Raw genomic sequence first — 21,907 nt, 5'->3', positions numbered from 1 at the left:
GCTATGTGAAAACCTTCATTTTCAGAAGAGCTATACCTCTGAATATCAGTTGTAACTATAATCTCAAGAAATGTTAATGAATGAAAAACAGTTCTAAAACTGACTCTTTTTAGGAATTAAAAGAAAAGAATGCGTTTAAGGAATCATAGCCTATTTTTTGCATAAGTCAAAATTCCCCTTACCAACACTCATGAAATCTTTCATCAATAAGCTGAGTAATACCATCAAGTCATTATAGTAGCTGACCCCAAGTCTGAGAATAGAGTTATTCATTGCCATGGTTACTAGAGCTGGAAATATTATCCTCTGATATTAGTGTAGACAAAATCAAGTTCCTTTCAAAACAGCGGTTTTGAAAACGTGGTTTTCAAAACGTGGGTTGGAACTCACCAGCAAGTCACAACTCGATTTTTGGTGGGTCATGAAACTGACAAGCTGATAGCTGACAAGGAACATGAACTGAGAATGGAAAATGGAAATTGAAATGAAGAGCATATGCGCAGTTACGCATAAGTAGGGAAACGTGCCTTGGCTCTTATTGAAGGTCAGGCAAGGGGGAATGCAAGGCCACCAGAATGGTCCCAAACTCTTTAGCTCCGTATTCATCCAACACATCAGAAGGTGATCCATCCCCACCACGGTAAAAAGAATTTAAAAAGGATAAAAGCAGTTAGTAAAGCGAAACTTTTTTTAAAGAAGTCTTGTAAAGTTGGGTGGGTCTCAATAGAGTGTCATTTTAAAAAGTGGGTCCCTATGCTAAAATGTTTGGAAACCACTGGCCTAAACATTAGAGCACTTCCATCAATTAATATAAATTATATACAGGTCCATTCTCCGTATCCACAGATTCAGAACTATAGATTTAAGTTACCATGGGTTCCAAATCTGCGATGGAGGACCAGACCTGAGCTCCTGGACACCACCGGAGATGTTCTTGTGTTGCACATGGAGGTGCCCAGAGGCGCAGAGAAAACCAGAAGTGCCTTTCTGGTACCTCCAGAGGTGGTCCGCAGGCCTCTACAGTTCACAGAACACCTCTGGATGCAACCAGAGAACATCTCCAGTTGCATCCAGAGGTCATATGGACCAGACCTGCAGATTTGCTTATCCACAGGTTTTGGTATACATGCCAGAGGGCGGGCTCTAGGAACAGATCCCCCATTGATACCCAGGTCCGACTGTATTTTCATTAGCTGGACAACTTTTCAGAGTTAGGGAGGGAAGAAAGAGTCTCTCACAACCAAGCCCTAACTGATCTATTTCTCTTTTTAAAAGCCAGCTTTGCAATCCTCAATGCATGTTGACTCAGAAACAATGGCATTTATGTTTAGGTAAATGTGCTTGGAACTGCAACCTTTATTCATGGAAAAAGATAGACCTATCAATGGTTATTGGCCATGTTAGCTAATAATTGAATCTCTGAATTCCCATTTAAATTAATGTAATAATCTTACTCATCTGGATTTTTGCTACAAGAGTTTTCTAGAACAAATTAGGTGCAAATAACAAGGGAAGAGCATATTCTTGAAAGATGATGAAATAGTAGTTTTTGCTTTTTCTGAGCACTGGAAAAGCTGTATAAGTTGATTCATTCAAGACAGCATCACGTTCCACATACAGGGGCTTCTTTAGCACCCACACTTGCACTCTATAGTGTTAACTTCTGATCAGGAATGAGTAGTTCTTAGATTTGGTTAGAAAACAGCTAAACAAGCTACAAATAAATGCTAAACAAGCATTTATTGAAAGACTAAAAGCAGGGAGGGAGAATGGGTAAGGATCAAATAGAAAAAAAACACAGATACTTGAGAATTAGAGGCAAAATGAAATAAACCTATAACATAGTCCTGCATTGGGAATATTTACTTAACTACAGTTCCATTGTTCATCTCCAAAGGCAGTGGAGACATGGCCAGCAAGGTACATGGTAACTCTAAGTATGGAAACAGGACATCATGGAATTTGGGGTAGGAAGGGGTTGAGATTTTACCCTTCTAACAAACTACCCTTCTGACTAAACAAAATGTGCAAAATCTGGGGTCAGCCACCCTGAACTTCTCCTTGGCCACGGTCAGGTGGATGCACTTGATTGACAGAGTGGTGTGAGTAAAACCCAGAAAGGTGCTGTCAGTTTCTGCCTGGCACATTTTTTTTTCTAGACTAGAGTCAGACATTCTGGTGTGCTTAACATACAGCCAAGTTTAAATCTTTCTCATGGACAAACAGGTCACCAAGGTCAAAATGAAAAGAGCTGTATAAGTTGATTCATTCAAGTCACTATCATGTTACACATACAGGGGCTTCTTTATTCATTTGAAGAGTCCTCAGCTGGTGCAGCAAACTACTGCAGAGCTTTACATTTTAGCAGGTTGTGCTTCCCTAAACAAACCTTCTCTTCAGTGTCTTACAAGATTTCCATTCCCCAAGAGATACCCATGAATTCCTATTTGTCTTTAGCAACCATGGATTTACTTTGCCCTTGGGTTTCTCTAGCTTTATCCTGCACCACTAACTGATCTATCAGAATATCTGCACCTCCACATCAATTCCGGCAAGAGAAAAAAATGCTCCCATCACCCCTTCCCATTGAAGGTGAGCACAGGTATTTTCATCCTTAGCTGTCCAAACAATTAGGGGCTGGGTTCACTACACCTCAACTAAGTATTGCTGCATGGTGCAGCTCTCATCTGAAAGCACTGTTCTTGACATTGTCACTGTCTTACATGTTAAGGTTGTAAGACAAACAAGATTATATTGCATTCCCTTTCCATGAACTGGAATTGTTCAAAAGCACAACTGCCACACCAAAGACAATTTCACCAACCCAAGTTGCTTTGGCAACAACATCAGCATTTGGCCTTAAGAAGCTGAATTGCCAGTAAATGCTCATAGCAACGAGGTCAAGGTGGTAATGGTTCCCAGCAGCCAGGGCAAAACCATCAGGAAGATGCATCAAGTTGCACGAGGGTAGTTATCTAAGTTGAAAGGGTTCAGGCTCAAGCCCTTCTTGAGGAATCTATACCAGAGGGCGTTTTCACTGAGACTTGATTCCCTCTGTTCCACAACACCTTGGTATTCTCTTCAAATTTGGGAGGACAAGGCAAATAAGCTATGAGCTTCGCTCTAAGTCCTTCACGGTGTATTGAGAATGCCCCTCTGAGGGCCAAGGAAGCTCAAAGTCAACTGATGACTCCAAACTGCCCACCTGCTCTTGGAAGTTGCAGCTGGTCTCTCAAGGAAAATGGGATAAAGATACTGAAGATCCAGAGAAGGAATAGAGCACCCATTGGAGGGACTAATTTGCTGGGAAGCTATAGCAGGGTCAGCTGGAGTAAGGTAGGATGAACTATGTTCAATGCAGAAATGATTCTTGCAATTGTGGGATTTCATGGTTAACATTATAAAATTATTTTCACACAGCAGTACTTTTATTCAAGTTGTGGCCTTATTTAAATACAAACCAGGTGCTTTGTGCCTTTCTTCTGGGATCTGGGGGCAATTATCCAGTAAGCAACATACTGAGATGAATAAGGAACTTGCAATATCTACCAAGTCATGCCAGCTACTAAGACAGATACATCCCTTCTCTTCCCCCTAGCCCTTGCCTCAGATTTGTAAAACATTTCAGCTACATAACCCTACTCTGACACTTTAAGAATCTTATTTCTAAACCAAAAGGATATCTAAAGATTTTCCCACAAGTATATTCTACTTAAGTTGCACAAGACAACAGCATGATCCATCACCATCAAAAACATTCAGTGGATCAAAGTTTAGGAGGACCATTTTTAAAAAAAAACCTAAAGCAGCCTTGATAATACAGTATGACAGTAATACTTAGCCTAAGTATTTTGCCAAACATGCAGTTATTCAACCACAAGATGGCATTACACTGTACACAAAAACCAGTACAAAGTGTCCAGAGTATGAAAACCATTCATTCTTATATTTGTATTCACAGCGCTAGAAAAGTCTGAAATTGGTCTTTCAAGAAGCAAAACACACAATGGCTTTATTATTCTCAGTGCAAATAAATGAGGTAACAAGAAAAATCAGAAACCAATCCAAACTATGTTTGCCTTTGCTTTGCAAAAGTTTCATTGAGAATTGAGCTATTCTTCACTTTAAAAAGGCAATGGGAAAAAGATGAAAAAAATTTTTTTAAGTAATCCAAAATATTACACACAGTAGATTGGAAGCTCTAAATTAAAAAAAAAACAAAACACAAAAGCTTCTAGAACCCCAGCATTTATCTCAAGTATATCAATCGAGTGAAAGATGTTTATAATAACCATGAAAATAATACCGGCCTTATAAGCCAGGCTTGTTTTCTATTCCACTCAAAAGTTCAAAACTAAGTCCTCACATGTTTGGTTTTATGTTGCTCAAAATGTAAATAAAAAGCTTCACTCCCTTTTTCATTTTACGGGTGGGTGGCATTCAGGATGGGTGGAGTTCAAAGGGAACTTTCCTATTTCTCAAAATGAACCATTTCTACCATCTGTTCTTAGTTGCTTTGGAACTGCTGAAAACCAATATGCCCTTGTTTTGTTGCTTCTTCCTCCTTCGAACCCACAGGTTTTCAGCAATGACAGTTTCCAAACAGTTTAATTGATGTCAGAAGCACATACAGAGAAGCTACTAAAATTGCAAGCTGATAATGTTCATATTTGCACAGATCTATGATGTGGTTATCACTGAAAATGGCCATGTGTTTGTTGTTAGGGAGCCAAAACAGGTGCAGGAATGGTTTATGAATAAAGGATAAGAGATTAAAAGCGAAGAGCCAGTTATCCCATTTAGACTAACCCATTTTGTTGCCAAGTAGTTTCTTTTCTTTTAAAAATATTTAGAAATCTTCCAAATGTCTAAAGTTTCAACTGCTAGTACATTTTTGAGCTACAGAGCTAAAGGTCTCAGTCATAATTGGCTCACATAAGGCAACATCACATTTATTTCCTGACTAACAGAGCAATGTTTCCTACAGTTTTTCAAGTTTAGAATCCACAAAAAAGTTTAGCATCCAGTGGCTTTTATAAAAAAAAAAAGCATATGTTTAGACACTTTGGAGTGTTGAAGTATATGAAGCATAAATGCCAGAAACCTGTTTGCTATGAATCCAGCTAGCTATACCGATTTCCTACCTGACCCTAGAATTTTCCTGTACTGAAACAGCATCATATTTTATGAAGTAGCAGTTCAGGATGGGATTGGAGTTTATTTATTATTATTATTATTATTATTATTATTATTATTATTATTATTATTAACAGTATTTATATACGGATTTTCAATGGAAAAGTTCACAAAGCGGTTTACAGAGAAAATCAAACAAACTAATGGCTCCCTGTTCCAAAAGGGCTCACAATCTAAAAGGATGCAAAAGAACGCCAGCAGACAGCCACTAGAAAAGGCAGTGCTAGGGTGAGGAGGGCCAGTTACTCTCCCCCCGCTAAATAAAAGAAGAGCACCCACTTAAAAAGTGATTCTTTTAAAAGACCAACCCCTACTACAACAGTTGGAACTAGCATTGCTACATCACAACACTCCTGCACAAGGCTCCAGAATGGGAAATTCCTGTGTCCCATAACCAAGTTTATAAAGCTTTATTGTTGCTATGCATGGCATATAGCCCATGTGGGCTCCATAGAAGTCACAGAAGCTATCACATTTTTAACTGTGTGAACAGTAAAGACAAAAATAAAAATTTTCCTCTTGCTTACTCACAAGGATTAGGATTGTGTTTCAGCTACTACTTCAGCCATTGTAGCTTACACTGCCCTCAGAGGGAGGGTGACTGTTATGATAGTCAACACAATTTTTGACACGCAGAACAATGAAGGTATTTCTAACATAACTTTTCACCCTGAATTCAAATATGCAATCAGAATCTCTCTATCACCCAGTTATTCTGTGATAAAGCTTTTTATAAACAAATAGATTGGGTGCCCTTCAGAGAGAAAGGCGGAATACAAAGAATAAATAAATAATAATAATATTACTAATAATAATAATAATATGACCTATTTTGCCACAATTAGTAATAGTAATTTTCACCAGATATTTTTTGTTTTAACCCATTTTAACCCAGCCCAGGTGTACACATTTGGTTCCTGTTGCATATATGTAATGCTGGGCAGAAATGGCTTAAGTATATACAGGCAGGCAACAGACAGACTGACTGGTGGACAGGCAGGTTATGCAGCATATCCCGACAAACACATCACTAGTCTCAGCAACCTATGCCAATAGTGAGCTGACAATTCACTGTGTATGCACTGAGAGAGTTTGAGTTCTCTTTTGTCTAGTGATTACTGTGCAACTGTGTTATGGTTGATACTGTGTCATTATGCCAAGGAAGTGCTTAAATCAGCCAGTTATCTCTGTTGTGCGTGTGAGAAATTGACATTTAAAGCTCAATAGGGAAATTTCACTCGACTCATTAAAAAACACTATGAGCTGTGCTTTGGCTGTAAAATAGGTGACCAAAATGGGCCCTTCATATCTGCTGTTCGACCTGGGTGAAGTGTCTAACAGAATGCGAAAAGGGTTCCCCACATATGTGCTTTGCAATTCCCATGGTTTGGAGGGAATCCAAAGACCATTCATCTGTTATTGTTGTTTAACAAACATGAAAGGAATAACAAGTAAATCCAAAGTGATATACCCAATTTTGCCATCTGCTATCGGGCAACTTCCTCACAGTGAGGACTTACGTATACACCACAGCTCCAATAAATGTAATTGTGGAAGATGAAAACTTGGAAAACTAGTGTAGTTCAACTTGAGGAGCAACATGACTACTTGTGAAGCATGTATCTCTTCTTTTGAGCAATATCTATTAACCCAAGGTGATTTAAATGACCCTGTTCAGGATCTGATTTGTCTAAAACACAGGCCAAACTTTTGCAGTCTAGTTGGAGAGGATGGCATCTACTTCAGCAAGACAATGAAGTGTTGTTTTTTTTCCATAACTGCCAGGATGAGTTTAAAAATTTTTTATTCTCAAGAAAATGATTTAGTTTAAAGCACAGAACTAACATGATATTGTGAGTGACCTCTTACCCTATTCATTCAAAGATATAGAGTGTAATGATGTTGTTTAAATTCATTTCTTGGACAACCACTTGAATTTCTACCCTGAGAATCTTGGTGCCATCAGCGAAGAACGTGGCAAGCAATTTCACCAAGACATCTCAATCATGGAAACGGGGTGCCAGGGAAAGTGGAGTTATAGCATGCTTGCCAACTATTGTGTCTCTACAGCAGTTCCTTGAATTTTAATAGTTTTGCCTTCTTCCAATTGGTTTTAATTTTATTTGTTTATTTTTGAGTTTATTCATTGTTTTTATAAACTGCATTTATTTCATTTTAAATTTTTTTTTCTATAAGTTGTAAGCTGCCTTGGGTATCTGCTCTGGCTGATTGCAGGGAACAATCACAACTAACTTACCAGAAATAAATATGACTTCTCAAAGGCACATATGAATGTATTCTAACCACCAATTCCCACCCAGCCCCCCCCCCAAACTACATTCAATATATAAAAACCTCAGAATACAAAATAGACCTTTTATATACAAAGTAACACTGTAATCCTTTTTCAGTGACACAGTTGTGCTCAAATCTGCATAGCAAGTATTGACACTTTGGGGTGGGACAGGCAAAGGCTAAGCCACAGTAAATCCACCATGGGACTGCTTAGTACGTATGTGTATGTCCATTTTTAGCTAGGAAGTCATTTAATCACATTTTAAACTACATACCAAACCATGTTGTATTTGCAAGCTTCTTATAGAAACCACACACAAAAATACACATATGAGCTATCGACAGACAACAAAAAATAACTCAGGGTGTGGAGAAGACACAAAACCACAACAAATTTAAGAATAATCTTAGATACATTATATGAACAGGTTCAGGAGAGGTCTCTTCCTTTAAATGTACACATGTGGTAGCTCTGGGGTGTTTATTTCAATACCAATATGGCATCTCAGAAAGTAACGATTTCATTGGATGCATGGCAAAAACATCAAAAGGAAACAGTCACTTTTAATTATTCTATATAACATATTCCAAAAGGGAAAAAGTACTAGAATAGCAGCCACCAGTAAAAACCCAAGAATAATACGGATTCAAAAGTGACTCAAAAAAGGCACACAAGCTGCCATTATACTGTAAAAAAAATAGATTGCATTCCTTGATTTAATCTGTGAAGATGTTGGCTGCAATCCTACACCAAATTATATATAATAAATTCCCATCGGTTTCAATGGGCTGTATTGTTCACTGCCTTGAAGCATGGCAATAAGGTGGGATGTTTGTGCATGAATGTGCATGTGTATTAGAAGAAGCATGAACTTATGATATGCAACACTTGGAAATTTCTGTACATTTTATTTACAGCAACTAAAAACCCAAAAGTCTACAAGCTGGACATATTAATTCATTTAGATTAATGAAGTTATTTGCCAGCTCTGTTTGCTTAATGTTCAAGAACCACTTTCTCTTAATTAGTTCTATAGATAACCAAACTGCACTATTTCTCCAATGCAATCAGAACTGTTACTTCATTTAGGTAACAGCCAAGATTCAAAAAAGCACTCAGGCAAGCCCAAAGCCTTACATAGGTCCAATTTTCATTTGAAATGAGGATCACTATGACATACCATCACAAATTGCTTTTCAATTTCAAAAGCTGTTTGCCATTTGGCAGTTGGGGCAAAGTGCAAGACAGCCAACAGCATTTCAAGACTCATAAGTCAATGCTCTGCAGAACTACAGCTGTACAATTGGCTGGATGTTGGCCAATTAATGTACATTTAGAACATCAATAACACAGCCTAACAAAAAAACGTTTTGTTCTGTAACTTCAGAAATTCGACATTCCTGGATATATTTGGGGTGCTGATTCAAAAAATGGTATCAGTTTTGCCTTATCAGTTCTAGTTTCAGAGATATAGCATAGTCTTATTAGTGAATGGTTCAAGCAGCTTCCTCATGAAGAAACCAAGGCGTACGTAGGCTTCCTCATGAGGAAGCTGCTTGAACCTTTCACTAACAAGGCTATGCCACATCTCTGAAACTAGAGCTGATAGGGAAAAGTGATACCATTTTTGGAATGGTGTATCCAGGAATAATGTCTGTAACTTCTAAGACACCAAAATGTGTGTTGGGCCGTGTAATTAACACAGAATTTGAAAGAGTTTCTGTTTGCCATGATTTTTACTTATAAAATGTTTAAGGTTAGTCTCTTAACTTTTTGTCTTTGTGGCAGACATCTATAATCTCTTTTTAAAGTGTTTATGCTTTACACTAGACATTACTTAAAATAATAAACTGAGATCCAAAAGGTGTATTCTAATAATATAGCAGTATAGCACACATGCAGGAAGTTCTGAAACAGAGTACAGCACAAGCTTTGCTTTAGGACAGCTTAATAAACTGATCCAAAGTGCAGCCACAGGAATAAGCATGGTCTCTTCAAAACCAGCTTTCAGCAGTGGCTCTCTTCAAAGAAACCTTTCTCAAAAAAGTTGCCATATAATAGAGTGGTAGATCTGAACACAGTGTTTCCACAACTACTTTGGTTACATGCACTGATTCCGGAACCCCAGAAAACTCTTGTGTTGAAGCTCTGCATATCTCCATTACAGTATACACATCCTTGTACAATGTATATTCAAATGGTATTCTGGTCCAAATTTTTTTTCATCCCCAAATAAAAAATTTCATTCCACAAAATTTTTCATTCCACGTTCCTAAGGAGATGACAGATCAGTATCACCCTTAAGAAAATAGCAGTGGTTTCTCGGGCATCATTTGAAAACATGAAGAAATAATATTCTGATCTATCACACAAAAAATTAAGAGTTGTTTTTTAAAAAAAAAATGAAAAAGAAGTTCACAATCAATACTTTCTATGCTGGATTACTCTCACAAGATCATCATACATACAATGAATGGGAGGTTCTGATGTGGAATTAAAAGAGGCTTCTGTGGATAGCAGACAGGGAATCTGAGGAACTGCACTAGGATAGCACATTGGAACCTAAACTCCTTACCTTTGCAACCCACCTCGCTGTCCACAGTGGGTCCTGGGACCACCATGCCCAGGAAGCTACAGGGCAATACGGCACATGACCAGCCGCTTCCAATGCATGATCTGCATCACTAGCCACATCACATCATATTTCTCAACTGTGTGTCCCAATGCACTAGCGGGTCACAACCCAATTTTTGGACTAAGAAGCTGCAAGGCAGTCCAGGCCACAACTTCCAATAATGCGGGTCACATGGTAGTGTGACGAAAAAGCAAATTCTGAATTGTGCACCACATTACTCTGCAACTTCCTGGTCATGGCAGACCCAAAACCCATCAAAAATTAGAACAAAAATCCACCCATCAAAAATCCACTGGTGGGTCACAACCCACAGTTTGGAAAATGCTGGGATAGAACATTCATTATGTTTTCTGCATCATTCTTGCTTTCAAAACAGCAAGGCAGATACACGCAAATTTATAATGATAATTTTGACAGTGCTTCCTTCAGAAAGACTAAGTCAAAAGAATTACCTCTTTTTCATGCATACGGAAAAATGCCTGGCCATCCCGATAAGTGCTGTTTTTCTCCACATCTCCAAGATAACCTATCTTGGATGACATCTGTTGAAAAAGATCAGGTTCATACTTAGCAACATCTCTGATGGTAATTCATGAGAAAAATAAAGTATCACAAACCAAAAAAGAAGTACCAATGACAGTACCTACCAATGACAGTGGTAGAGGTTTCTCACGTAAATATCTGGGATTTTCAAGCTGGAATACAGATATAAAGAAAGGTTCAATACATAGACCTTTCTGACACTATATTATACAAGCATCTTCAAATCAGTGTTAATAACTGAGGAACAAAATTCAGAAAAGTAATTAGCTATGTTCCTCACTATTTAGAACTCCAATGTGACTAAGGGCGCAATCCAGAGGCGCCCATGAGCCAGCGCAAGTCCCTTGAGCCGCCCCAGAAGGGTCACAAATATGCTGTAAAGCACTTTGCACCGCCTCGGGAGTAAGCCACGTCAGCACACGAAGCTGCACCAGCCCACGGAGGCTAGATTCGGTGACCCACCTGGGCCGACAATATTCTGGAGTGGGCAGGAGGGAGGTGGAAGAGAGGTGCTCCTGGGCGGTGGGCAGCTGTGGGGGCAGGTGGGTGAGGAGTGGGAGGCGGGTCTGGGATCCAGCAGTTATCCCAACCCCCGTTCCCGGAGAGCTCAGAGAGGCTTCAAGCCGCTCTGCTTTCCTCGGACTTGGGCCACTTCAGGAGGTGGTGGGTCTCCAAGGGGACCCATGGGCCAGCATGCCTTACCCGGAGGTAAAGGGAAAAGTTTCCCCATACCTCTGGCTGAGCCAGTTTGGGCCCCATCCCGTGCTGGATACAGAGCAAGCCTCTTGGCTTGCCTGTTCCAGAGCAGGATAGGACTGCACCTTAAGGGCCCAATCCTATACATCTTACCAGCACCAATGTAGTCGCAATGCTGAGGTAAGGGAACAAATGTCCCCTTATCTTCAAGAGGCCTCAATGACTATCCTGTCACCACAAGATGCAATGCACACCCTGTTGGCATAGTTATATAAGTGCTGGAAAATGGACAGGACTGGGCTCTTAGGGGTCTTGTGTATTTTGTGTTTGAATCTCCACTCAGTCATTACGTTGATCATATGGCTTTCTGAAAATATCAACTCTACCTCAAGTATCACTTGTCCCACAGAACTGTGGGTAAAGCGCAGGGTAAATCTATTTTAAATAAATTATTGTGAGGCTCACACACCAGTCTGAATTCTTAGGTAGAAGGATGGGATACAGATGTAACAAAAATTAAAATCTAGATCAGGGGTGTCCAAACTTTTTGGCAGGAGGGCCATATCATCTCTCTGTCACTGTGTTGGGGGCCGGAAAAAAGAATTAACTTACATTTCAAATTTGAATAAAGTTACATAAATGAATATATTAGAGATGGAACTTATAGGAATGAATGAAGGTCTTGCAATAGCTCAAGGCCTATAAAAGGGCCTTTTCTTCACTGCCACTGCTGCAACACAGACATGAAACAGCAAGCAGTGGAGGAAGCCCTCATTCCACAGTTAACGTGAGAGGTTGAACAGTTGCCCTCACGCTGAGAGCAGCTGCATCAGGCCAGTGCAGGCTCCAGCAAGTCTCTGGAGGGCCAGAGGCTCATTGGAGACTTGGGGGCTCCCTGTGGGCTGGATTGAGAGTCCCCGAGGGCTGCAAGTGGCCCCCGGGCCAGGGTTTGGCCACTCCTGATCTAAATGAAAAGAAAATCACTACATTTTCACAATTACAAACTATCTACTGGTTGATGTGCTTAATCAAAAGACAGTAAGATTATTTTTCCCTTTTACACATCTTTGTAAAGTTAATAGACCAACCGTTTTTCCCTTCAGACAAATCTCAAAAGGTACACAGGAAAAATATCGCCCAGTACATTTTGAAACTCTTTGTCAGAGACCCTGCAGAAGAAAGCACTTTCTTCTTCACAAATAGGGTGCTTTCTTCTGCAGTGTGGTGATGGTTTTTTTTGATATGCATTGGATAAAATACATTTCCTGTACACCTTGGCAGTCTGCCTCTGTGTGTACTTGTTTGGGTGCTTTTCCCCTTTTCTCCTATGTAATCCACTACATAGGAAATATACAAAACACTTCAACCTTCCATGAAAACATATGGCAGAATCTAAATCTAAATTTCAGCCAATAAATGCTTCCCTTCAAGTTAACGCAAATCATTTTTCTCTCAAAAAACCATGACAGGGAGGGAGTAATTCTGAGAATGAAACAAACATAACACGCGTACATAGAACACATAATATTAAAGTTTCAAAAACATAACTTCTAGAATATAGGGCAGAGATTTGAAACCACAGGAAGATATAGAACTTTATATATTTACTGTGCCAAAATGTTTCTCTTTGTTTCTAAAAGATCGTTCTAAAGAAAAAAATAATGATTTGATGCAGCAAAGCGCTTCTTTGTTTGCTAAAACAAGAGTGACCAGGATCCAAAGAACTACTTCTGCACACTAAAAATGGCTACGGACTTAATTTTGGAACAGCACCTCTCCATGCCACATAAACCATCTTTTTTGGAACTGAGGGGACTTTCAAAAACAATGATATGACACAGCAATCTGAAGTATGAAGAGAAAACGTCAAATTCACAGGTGCTCCTAGTTGTTGTTTTTTTTTTTGAAATCTTGGCCTGTAATGCTTTCAGAAGTTATGTAAGTTAAGTAAATTACCAACTACTTGCTACTGAGTACTTAATACATTTGTTCCCTTCCTTACAGATACGGGGGAGGGGTACTTTTAAAATGCCATAGGCAGTGGTTCTCAAACTTTATAGCATAGGACCCACTTTGTTAGAATGACGATCTGTCTGGAACCCATTTAAAGTGATGTCATGGCCAGAAGTGACATAATCAAGCAAATTAAATGAATAATTAAAGTAAAACAAACAATTAAATAAGGGGAGATGATGGGGAAGACATCCCTGTTCCACTAAGTGCACTCTGTCTGTAGCCTGGCTGCAATAACCACAACTCCCCACCAAAAAAAAAAAAAAAACAGTAAGATTTCCACCCCTACCCAGTGTCCAATTCAATTTAAGCTCATATATTGAAACCAGTTCAGTGTGATTTGGGATAAAATCAGTTTTAAATCCAACATTTGGGGGAGGGAGGCAAGATTGAGATTCAAAGCCGCCCTCTGAACAGCATTAGAACCCCAGAGTGATGAGGAGAGGAAATGGGGCTCCACTGGGGGGGAGGAGTTTGAGAAACCCTGCCATATAGCATACGTGCATGTCTCTTGGGCTGAAGCACCCATTAGTCATATCTGGTCATCAGCTACAACAGCCAGGATTGTATAGTGCAGTGTTTCTCAAACTGTGGGTCAGGACCCACTAAGTGGGTCACAAGTCAATTTCAGATAGGTCCCCATCATTTCAATATTTTATTTTTAATATATTAGACTTGATGCTGCCATGGTATGTGACTGCATTTGGAGAACTGTTACAGACTTGTACTTTGAACAGGTTACTCTGCATATGCTTTTAACCATGATAGTCAATGGGACTTACTCCTAGATAAGTGTGAGTAGGATTGCAGTCTAGGACTGTGAAAAATGTTCCCTGCTTGATGATGTCACTTCCAGTCATGACATCACTTCTGGTGGGTCCTGAAAGTTTCTCATTCTAAAAAGTGGGTCTGGGTGCTAAAAGTATGAATCACTGGTGTAGTGGTTTGGGAGTTGGACTTAGAGCTGAAAGATCCAAATTCAAATCCTTGCTCAGCCATGAAGCTTCCTGGGTGACCTTGGGCCAGTCACTATTTCTCAGCCTTACCTACCTCACAGGGAAAATGAAGGGAGGAATCATGCACACCACTCTGAGCTCCTTAGAGGAAGAATGATATAAAAATTTGATAAATAAAATAGGGCATAGATCATTTATTGAACCAGACGCACTAGGTAGAACACCATATTTACAAAGAACAAGGGACTGTAACCAAGAACAGCAGCCCTATGACAAGTTCACTACTCTAGGCAAAGAAGCACCTTTTAAAGTTGTGTCCTGTTATATTTAGCTAGAGAAAGAAAAAAAAAACTTGATATCTCTTATAATTTTTTTTAAGACTGTGAGCCCTTTGAAGACATTTACTGATTTATTTCTATGTAAACCACTTTGGGTACTACTGAGCTGAAAAGCAGCATATAAATATTCATCATCATATCTAGTTCATTTTTGATCTCCTAATGTCATCAGGATACCCAGACCTCAAATGGCAGCTAACAATGTAGAATGGAAGCAGAAAAACACATGATGATATTAGGACATAGGGAAAATTGAATTAGATGGAACAGGGCTTAGTTGTAATGCTATGTTTTATACCTATGATGTGGATCTTGCATTGTCCTTATGTTAGTGCTAGAAAATAGGTTAGGATTGTGGCCACAGACAGGTAGCAGAATCGTATTTTGTTCCATGGCTCCAGAATGTGAATTCTGTTTATACAGCAGGGAGAGACTAACAAGAAGGAGGCCTTCACTTTATTAAATATTAAGCCAGCAAACAAGACTTGCCAGTGGTTTTATTTTATTGTATAGCACTTATCTTGAAGGTGATCTATAAATACTGAATATAATCTACAGTCTGAAATATCTTTCTATTTTCCTCTCATGAAGCACCAATCAACTTTAGTGAGAGTTTTGTGCAAGCTTCCAATGCAAAAATCAAGCTTTCAGGACTAAATTTGCCTCATATCTCTATCCTGCATACAATGAAGGCACTCAATTTCTAAAGTTTTCATTTTCAAAATAAAGTATGCAAATAAAACACAGCTATTAATGGAAATTAAAATTGACAACTACTTTGCATATTTTATTTGGCATGAAATACAATAAATGGGTTGTCAAATAAAGCAAGGCTATAAGTAGAAAAGGTAAACATAACTTGTTTACAAATGGACAAAATGTGGCTGAGTTTTTCTTCCACACAAAATCTTAAATTTTCCAATTTAGAGAACACAGTGCTTTGAAATCAAATGCTCCCCTTCTCGCGGATTACATTTACTTAAACTGATTTGTAAACATTCAGTGTCTGAAAATCCATTCCTTCTCAGCTACTCATACGCACAATTTCTCATTTCCCAAATACAATGGTAAGAAGTCTGTCACAAAAACTCAGTCCAATTTTAAAAAGCCTTGAGACACAAGCAAACATAAAATATATACTGTACATGCGAAAGCATACTTGGCAAGCTGAACAAATGAGAATTTCTATATAATGTGTTACAATATCCTCAGCACAGAGACTTCTGTCTGGGAGGACTTTACTAGGAAAGTTTAGAATTTCTTAAAACTTTAAGAATTTCTTAAAACAGTACAGGTGTGCATTGCTTAATGACAGGGATGTGTTTCTGCACCCCTGTCATCAAGCAATTGCTAAATGAAGCCTCTCAAGCTGAGGGGAGCTCCGCCACTGCAGGGCTCAGCTGGTCGGGATGTCACAAAGCAACTTTCACTTGTAGTTAGACAGTACTCCAGAGGACACATACAAGTTCTTATACCAGGGTTGGGAAAACAGCCCATTGTAAATGACAACAAATACTAAGTATGGTGGTTAGGGCAGTGATTTTCAATGTGTGCCACAAATGGTCCACAGGTGTGCCAGAAGAGGTTTGGGGCCAAGTAATACATTTGTCAGGCCACTGGGGATGTGCAGTCCCTCCCCCCACCAGCAGCACAGTGTGCCTTGTCAATTGTCAAAAAATTGATGGCGTGTCCTGATAACGGTGGTGTGCATCCTGCCAGTGTGCTGCAAGATGAAAATGTTAAAAATCACTGTACAGTGTCTGTCTGTTAAAGACAAGCTCTAAAAGAAATGGGAAGTGGATTAGCCACATTAATAGCACAATCCTATTCATGGTTTCACAGAAGGCCCATTCTGTTCACTGGGTCTTACTCCCAGTTAAGTGCATATAGGATTGTAACCCAAGATTAGTTCAGGAAAAAAAATGAAGAAAAACTAGCAAGACAATAATTGAATGTTAGCTTAATCATATTTCTAGCTGAGAGAAAATAAGGTAGTTTAAAGCAGCCAGCGTCTTATGTAACACACAGAATAGACAGAATACAATGAACTGCACAACTCCCCATACTGAAGATGGTTTGAGCATGGATTCCTCAAAATAGTGTACAACCACCACCACCACCCCAAGTTGTATGGTCAACCACTTTCTGCCTGTCAAAAGCAATTCATAATATGGCCTGAGAATTAGGGAACAGGGAAAAAAGAATCCCAATTACTTTGACGTGCCCAAGAGGTTCTCTGCAGCAACTCTTTGGACCACTATTATATTAAAGTTCAGGTTGAGCACACCTTATCAGGAATTCTGAAGCACAGAACTTTTTGATATCAACATGACTTTTTTAAACTTTTTTCTTTTTTGCCTAAAAAAATAAAATTACAAACTGTGTTCATGAGCAAAACTTATTTAATGCATAAAATTATTAAAAATATTGTATAAAATCAGCTTCAGGCTGTGTGTATAAGGAATATATGGAACAAATGAATTTTGTGTTTAGACTTGGGCCCCATTCCCAAGATTATGTATACGCAAGTATTCCAAAATATGATTTCTAAACACTTCTGGTCCCAAGCATTTCCGATAAGGGACACCAACCTGTACTATATTGTCAGGGATCCAAATATCTACTTTAGACATGCCGAAAGAACTGTGCATGCCTAGTGGGATTTCTTTATTTATTCATATAAACAGAGCCCAGAAAGCCAAGTTAAAAACTGCTTTTGAAACACCCCTCAGTTTCAGTTGTGTTTTGGAGGTCTGCAGGTTACAAGTTTCCCTCTGAGCACATGGAACTAGTGATACTTGACTTTGAATCTTGCTACATTTGCACTGCAGGCAAGTTATTAACTTCATATGAAGTATTGATTGCATTTTCCATATTAAAGAAGTTCACAGCAGCAATTGTGATATTTCACTGTATTTTGTATAGGGATTTCATGACAAATTTCCACAATAGTACAGGTATAACCTAATTACCCACAGATTTTTTTACCTATAATTTTATCTCAGCACAATGAGAAGGCTCCTTTAAATCAAAGGAAAAAAGATGTTTAACAATAGCCTCGTTAACGGGGAGAGGACAGCTGGTAAACAATCCGTCAATCATTCCCTCTCCAGGTACTTAGAACAGCCTCACTCCCCGGCAAGGGACCCCTCCCTTCCCCCTGAGCACATGAAATAATGCAAGTTAGTATCACCTCCTCCATTCTTTCCCTGTGCTGGGCTCCTGGGGAAGGGAGGGGTCGCTGCCTCTTTCCTAAGCACCTGGAGAGAGACTGATACCCTCTGTGTGTATTACAAAAGGTCAGCAAGGTTGTTTTCAAATCGCTAAGCAAAAGGACATTGTTTTTTGAATGGATTTGCTTTAGTGTGATTTTTGCCATCCACTTGAGTTCTGGGAATGGAACCCTCGCAAATAATGACACTCAACCTGTATATCCATTAACATGGAAAGTAGGTATCATATTCAGACTATCCATTTTAAATGTAGTTTTTCGATTACCTCAAAAACGAAGAAAAAAATCTAAGGTTATGTTTCTTTGAACACCTTTACAGTTCACATAGCAACACCCTAACGGACATTTAAAGAGTGCATTCTGCAGTATTCCCAGAGTGTGCCAATTTAGTACCCACCCACTAGACATGTGGTCATTTTGCATGAGTTGGGAACAAACATGGAAAAGCTGAGATAGCATTTAATTCAACACGTATAATGTGGTGTTTTGCAACCAAAGCCTCCTAAGTCACATATTTCAAAAATTGCCCCATGAGCTGTTTTTCAAATCCCAGTAACCAGATAGTTGGGTGTGCCAGCATGGGTATATACCACAGTCAGCCACTAGAGGGGTTGAATGTAATGCAAACTAATGGAAAGAAATTCTTTACATTGCATTACATTCAGCACCTCAAATGGCTGAATATACATACACATGCTTGGAGACATGGAATATAAAGTTTATACATCTAAATTAAACTTATATGGAGCAGAAACTGAGACCAAAAAAAGTTTGTGATTTGCGTTGTAGGTTGCTTGATGTATTTACAAAATCCAGTTCCCCTCCTGTGTAACTCAATTGTGCGCTCTGCTCTCTTCCTCCTTCCAGCCCTCCCCACTTACTACGAATATTCAATTAAACTCCTAGCATATCGGTTCACCAAGTATTTATTTACTTTTCCGGCCCTCAGCACGGTGCCAGGTATATGATGCAGCCCTTGTGCCGAAAAGTTTGGAGACCCCCCCCCCAACATAGAACAATAGTATTTTCAGGCCACATAAAGACTTGAGATTTGAAAATAGCTGCATTAAGGACTAAATTCTAAAAATAGCCTCCACCTCACGTTGGATTATTTGAGCATGAACACCTTTGCGAACAAGTCAACTTTTTGAAATAAAAAGGTCTTCAGTCCACGCCGAAATGTTAACAAAGAGGGAGCAGTTCTCAATTTTAAGGGGAGGGTATTCCAAAGTTCGGGGGCCACCATCGAGAAGGCCCTCTTCCTGGCTGCCACCCCCTCACATCTCTTAGTGGCGGCACAGTCAAAAGGGCCCCCCCAGATGATCTAAGAGCCCGGGCAGGATTGTAAGGAAGGAGGCGGTCCCTCAAATACCCTGGACCCGAGCTGTAAAGGGCTTTAAAAGTCAAAACTAGCACCATGAATTGGGCCTGGAACAGAACCGGCAGCCAGTGTAGCCGCCGAAGCAACGGCTCGACAGAGTCAAACCGACGTGCTCCAGCCACCACACGAGCAGCCGCATTATGTACTAATTGTAATTTCTGGACCACCTTCAAAGGCAGCCCCACGTAGAGCGCATTGCAATAATCTAATCTAGATGTCACTAGGGCATGGGTTACTGTGGCCAGGTCCGCGTAGCTCAGGTACAGTCGCAGCTGGCGAATCAGCCGAAGCTGAGCAAAGGCTCCCCTGGCCACCACCGCCACCTGGGACTCCAGGTGCAGCTGTGGATCCAGGAGAAACCCCAAGCTGCAGACCTGCTCCTTCAGAGGGAGTGCAACCCCATTCAGAGCAGGATGATAGTCCAGTACCCGAGCTGTGGATTTCCGAACCAAGAGCACCTCTGTCTTATCCGGATATGCTACTTTACTGCCCTCACTATACTGATCTATGTCACCTATTTTTATCCCCATTTCTGCAAAATTCTCACAGAACTGTACTGACACTGTTGGTTATTTGTTGGATGGGAGAAGTTAGTCCTGCTCTCTAACTGTAGCGAGATACTTACATTCTGCATTAACCAGGCATAAATTTTTCTGCTTCTGCTCCCCTGTATGTTGGTCTAGAATAGTGAGTGGTTTTTGTGCCTGGCTGTTTTACTTTGCCTTCCTTGGTGTTTTTTAATCTTGCTCATGCTTGTCTTTTATTGTGTGCATTCTATGTTGTCCATTGCTTCTATTTCCTGGCAATTGTTTTATGCCAATAAAGGTCTCACTCAATCATATTTTATGACTAGAACAGAAAAACAAATGGCAATTCCAGCATATTAAAAAATATGCTCATTTCTCATGTGGATAAAACACACTAATGGGTGAGGATGATTACGCCCAGCATTGTTGATCAGAATACATAGTTTCACTTATCAGTTGCATTGTAACATGCCTGTGTCCACAATAATGCTGATTAAAATGAATTTTAAGAGTAAAGGGGCAACTGCAACCCACACTATTAAATGAAAGCAATACCAGTTAAGTCAGGCAAATAGGTTTGCGAATATGCTTTCAAATATGAATTTAGATTTTTTTTAGAGCAGTTCATTTTTATCCCCTCTCACTGGTTTAAGCAAAAGGATGAACAAAGCATGTTTGAGGATAATTAGTATTCATTACTAAGGGGAGATTTTAATCTGGATTATTGGAACTCCGAAAAAATTGTTCTCTAAAAAACACAACTGTAAAGAGCAAACTTGGATTTGTAACACTAGCTGCATGTTCAGCAATGCAGACCTGAGTTTTTATCTTGAAGATTCTTTGAAGGAAAATATGCTTTTGACTAAAATATGCAACTTGCCCCTCAAAACGGCCACAGTGCCAGAGGATTAGGGGATAGCAAATGTCATGCCTATCTTTAAAAAGGGAAAGAGGGGGGACCCGGGAAACTATAGGCCAGTCAGCCTAATATCTATACCAGGTAAGATGGTGGAATGCCTCATCAAAGATAGAATCTCAGAACACATAGACGAACAGGCCTTGCTGAGGGAGAATCAGCATGGCTTCTGTAAGGGTAAGTTTTGCCTCACAAACATTTTAGAATTCTTTGAAAAGGTCAACAGGCATGTGGATGCGGGAGAACCCATGGACATTATATATATGGACTTTCAGAAGACGTTCGACACAGTCCCTCACCAAAGGCTACTGAAAAAACTCCACAGTCAGGGAATTAGAGGGCAGGTCCTCTCATGGATTGAGACCTGGTTGAAGACCAGGAAACAGAGAGTGGGTGTCAATGGGCAATTTTCACAATGGAGAGAGGTGAAAAGCGGTGTGCCCCAAGGATCTGTCCTGGGACCAGTGCTTTTCAACCTCTTCATAAATGACCTGGAGACATGGGTGAGCAGTGAGGTGGCAAAGTGGTGAAGACCAGACGTGATTGTGAGGAGCTCCAGAAGGATCTCTCCAAACTGGCAGAATGGACAACAAAATGGCAGATGAGTTTCAGTGTAAGTAAGTGTAAAGTCATGGACATGGGACAAAAAATCAAAACTTCACATATAGGCTAATGGGTTCTGAGCTGTCTGTGACAGATCAGGGGAGAGATCATGGGGTGGTGGTGGACAGGTCGATGAAAGTGTCGACCCAATGTGCGGCGGCAGTAAAGGAGGCGAATTCTATGCTTGGGATCATTAGGAAAGGTATTGAGAACAAAACAGCTAATATAATAATGCTGTTGTACAAATCGATGGTAAGGCCACACCTGGAGTATTGTGTCCAGTTCTGGTCGCCGCATCTCAAAAAAGACATAGTGGAAATGGAAAAGGTGCAAAAGAGAGCGACTAAGATGATTACTGGGCTGGGGCACCTTCCTTATGAGGAAATGCTACGCCTTTGGGCCTCTTCAGCCTAGAAAAGAGGCACCTGAGGGGGGACATGATTGAGACATACAAAATTATGCATGGGAAGGATAAAGTGGATAGACAGATCCTCTTTACACTCTCACATAACACCAGAACCAGGGGACATCCACTAAAATTGAGTGTTGGGACAGACAAAAGAAAATATTTCTTT

The 21,907-nt window shown here is 39.9% G+C and overlaps 1 protein-coding gene across 5 annotated transcripts in view; it reads right to left on the bottom strand.

Moving 5' to 3' along the window:
• CEP112 (centrosomal protein 112) overlaps nt 1-21,907 on the bottom strand; it is a 362,246-nt gene that overhangs the window by 287,133 nt on the left and 53,206 nt on the right. For all 5 annotated transcript variants that reach the window (XM_066615054.1, XM_066615053.1, XM_066615055.1 and 2 more), the window contains exons 7-8: nt 10,775-10,822; nt 10,580-10,669 (exon numbers count right to left, since the gene is read on the bottom strand). In XM_066615054.1, the coding sequence (XP_066471151.1) occupies nt 10,580-10,669; nt 10,775-10,822 (138 nt within the window). The remainder of the gene's footprint in view (nt 1-10,579; nt 10,670-10,774; nt 10,823-21,907) is intronic.

This window comes from Tiliqua scincoides, chromosome 2, assembly GCF_035046505.1.
Source record: "Tiliqua scincoides isolate rTilSci1 chromosome 2, rTilSci1.hap2, whole genome shotgun sequence".
Taxonomy (NCBI): Eukaryota; Metazoa; Chordata; class Lepidosauria; order Squamata; family Scincidae; genus Tiliqua; species Tiliqua scincoides.
This window is presented reverse-complemented; position numbering and strand designations above follow the sequence as displayed.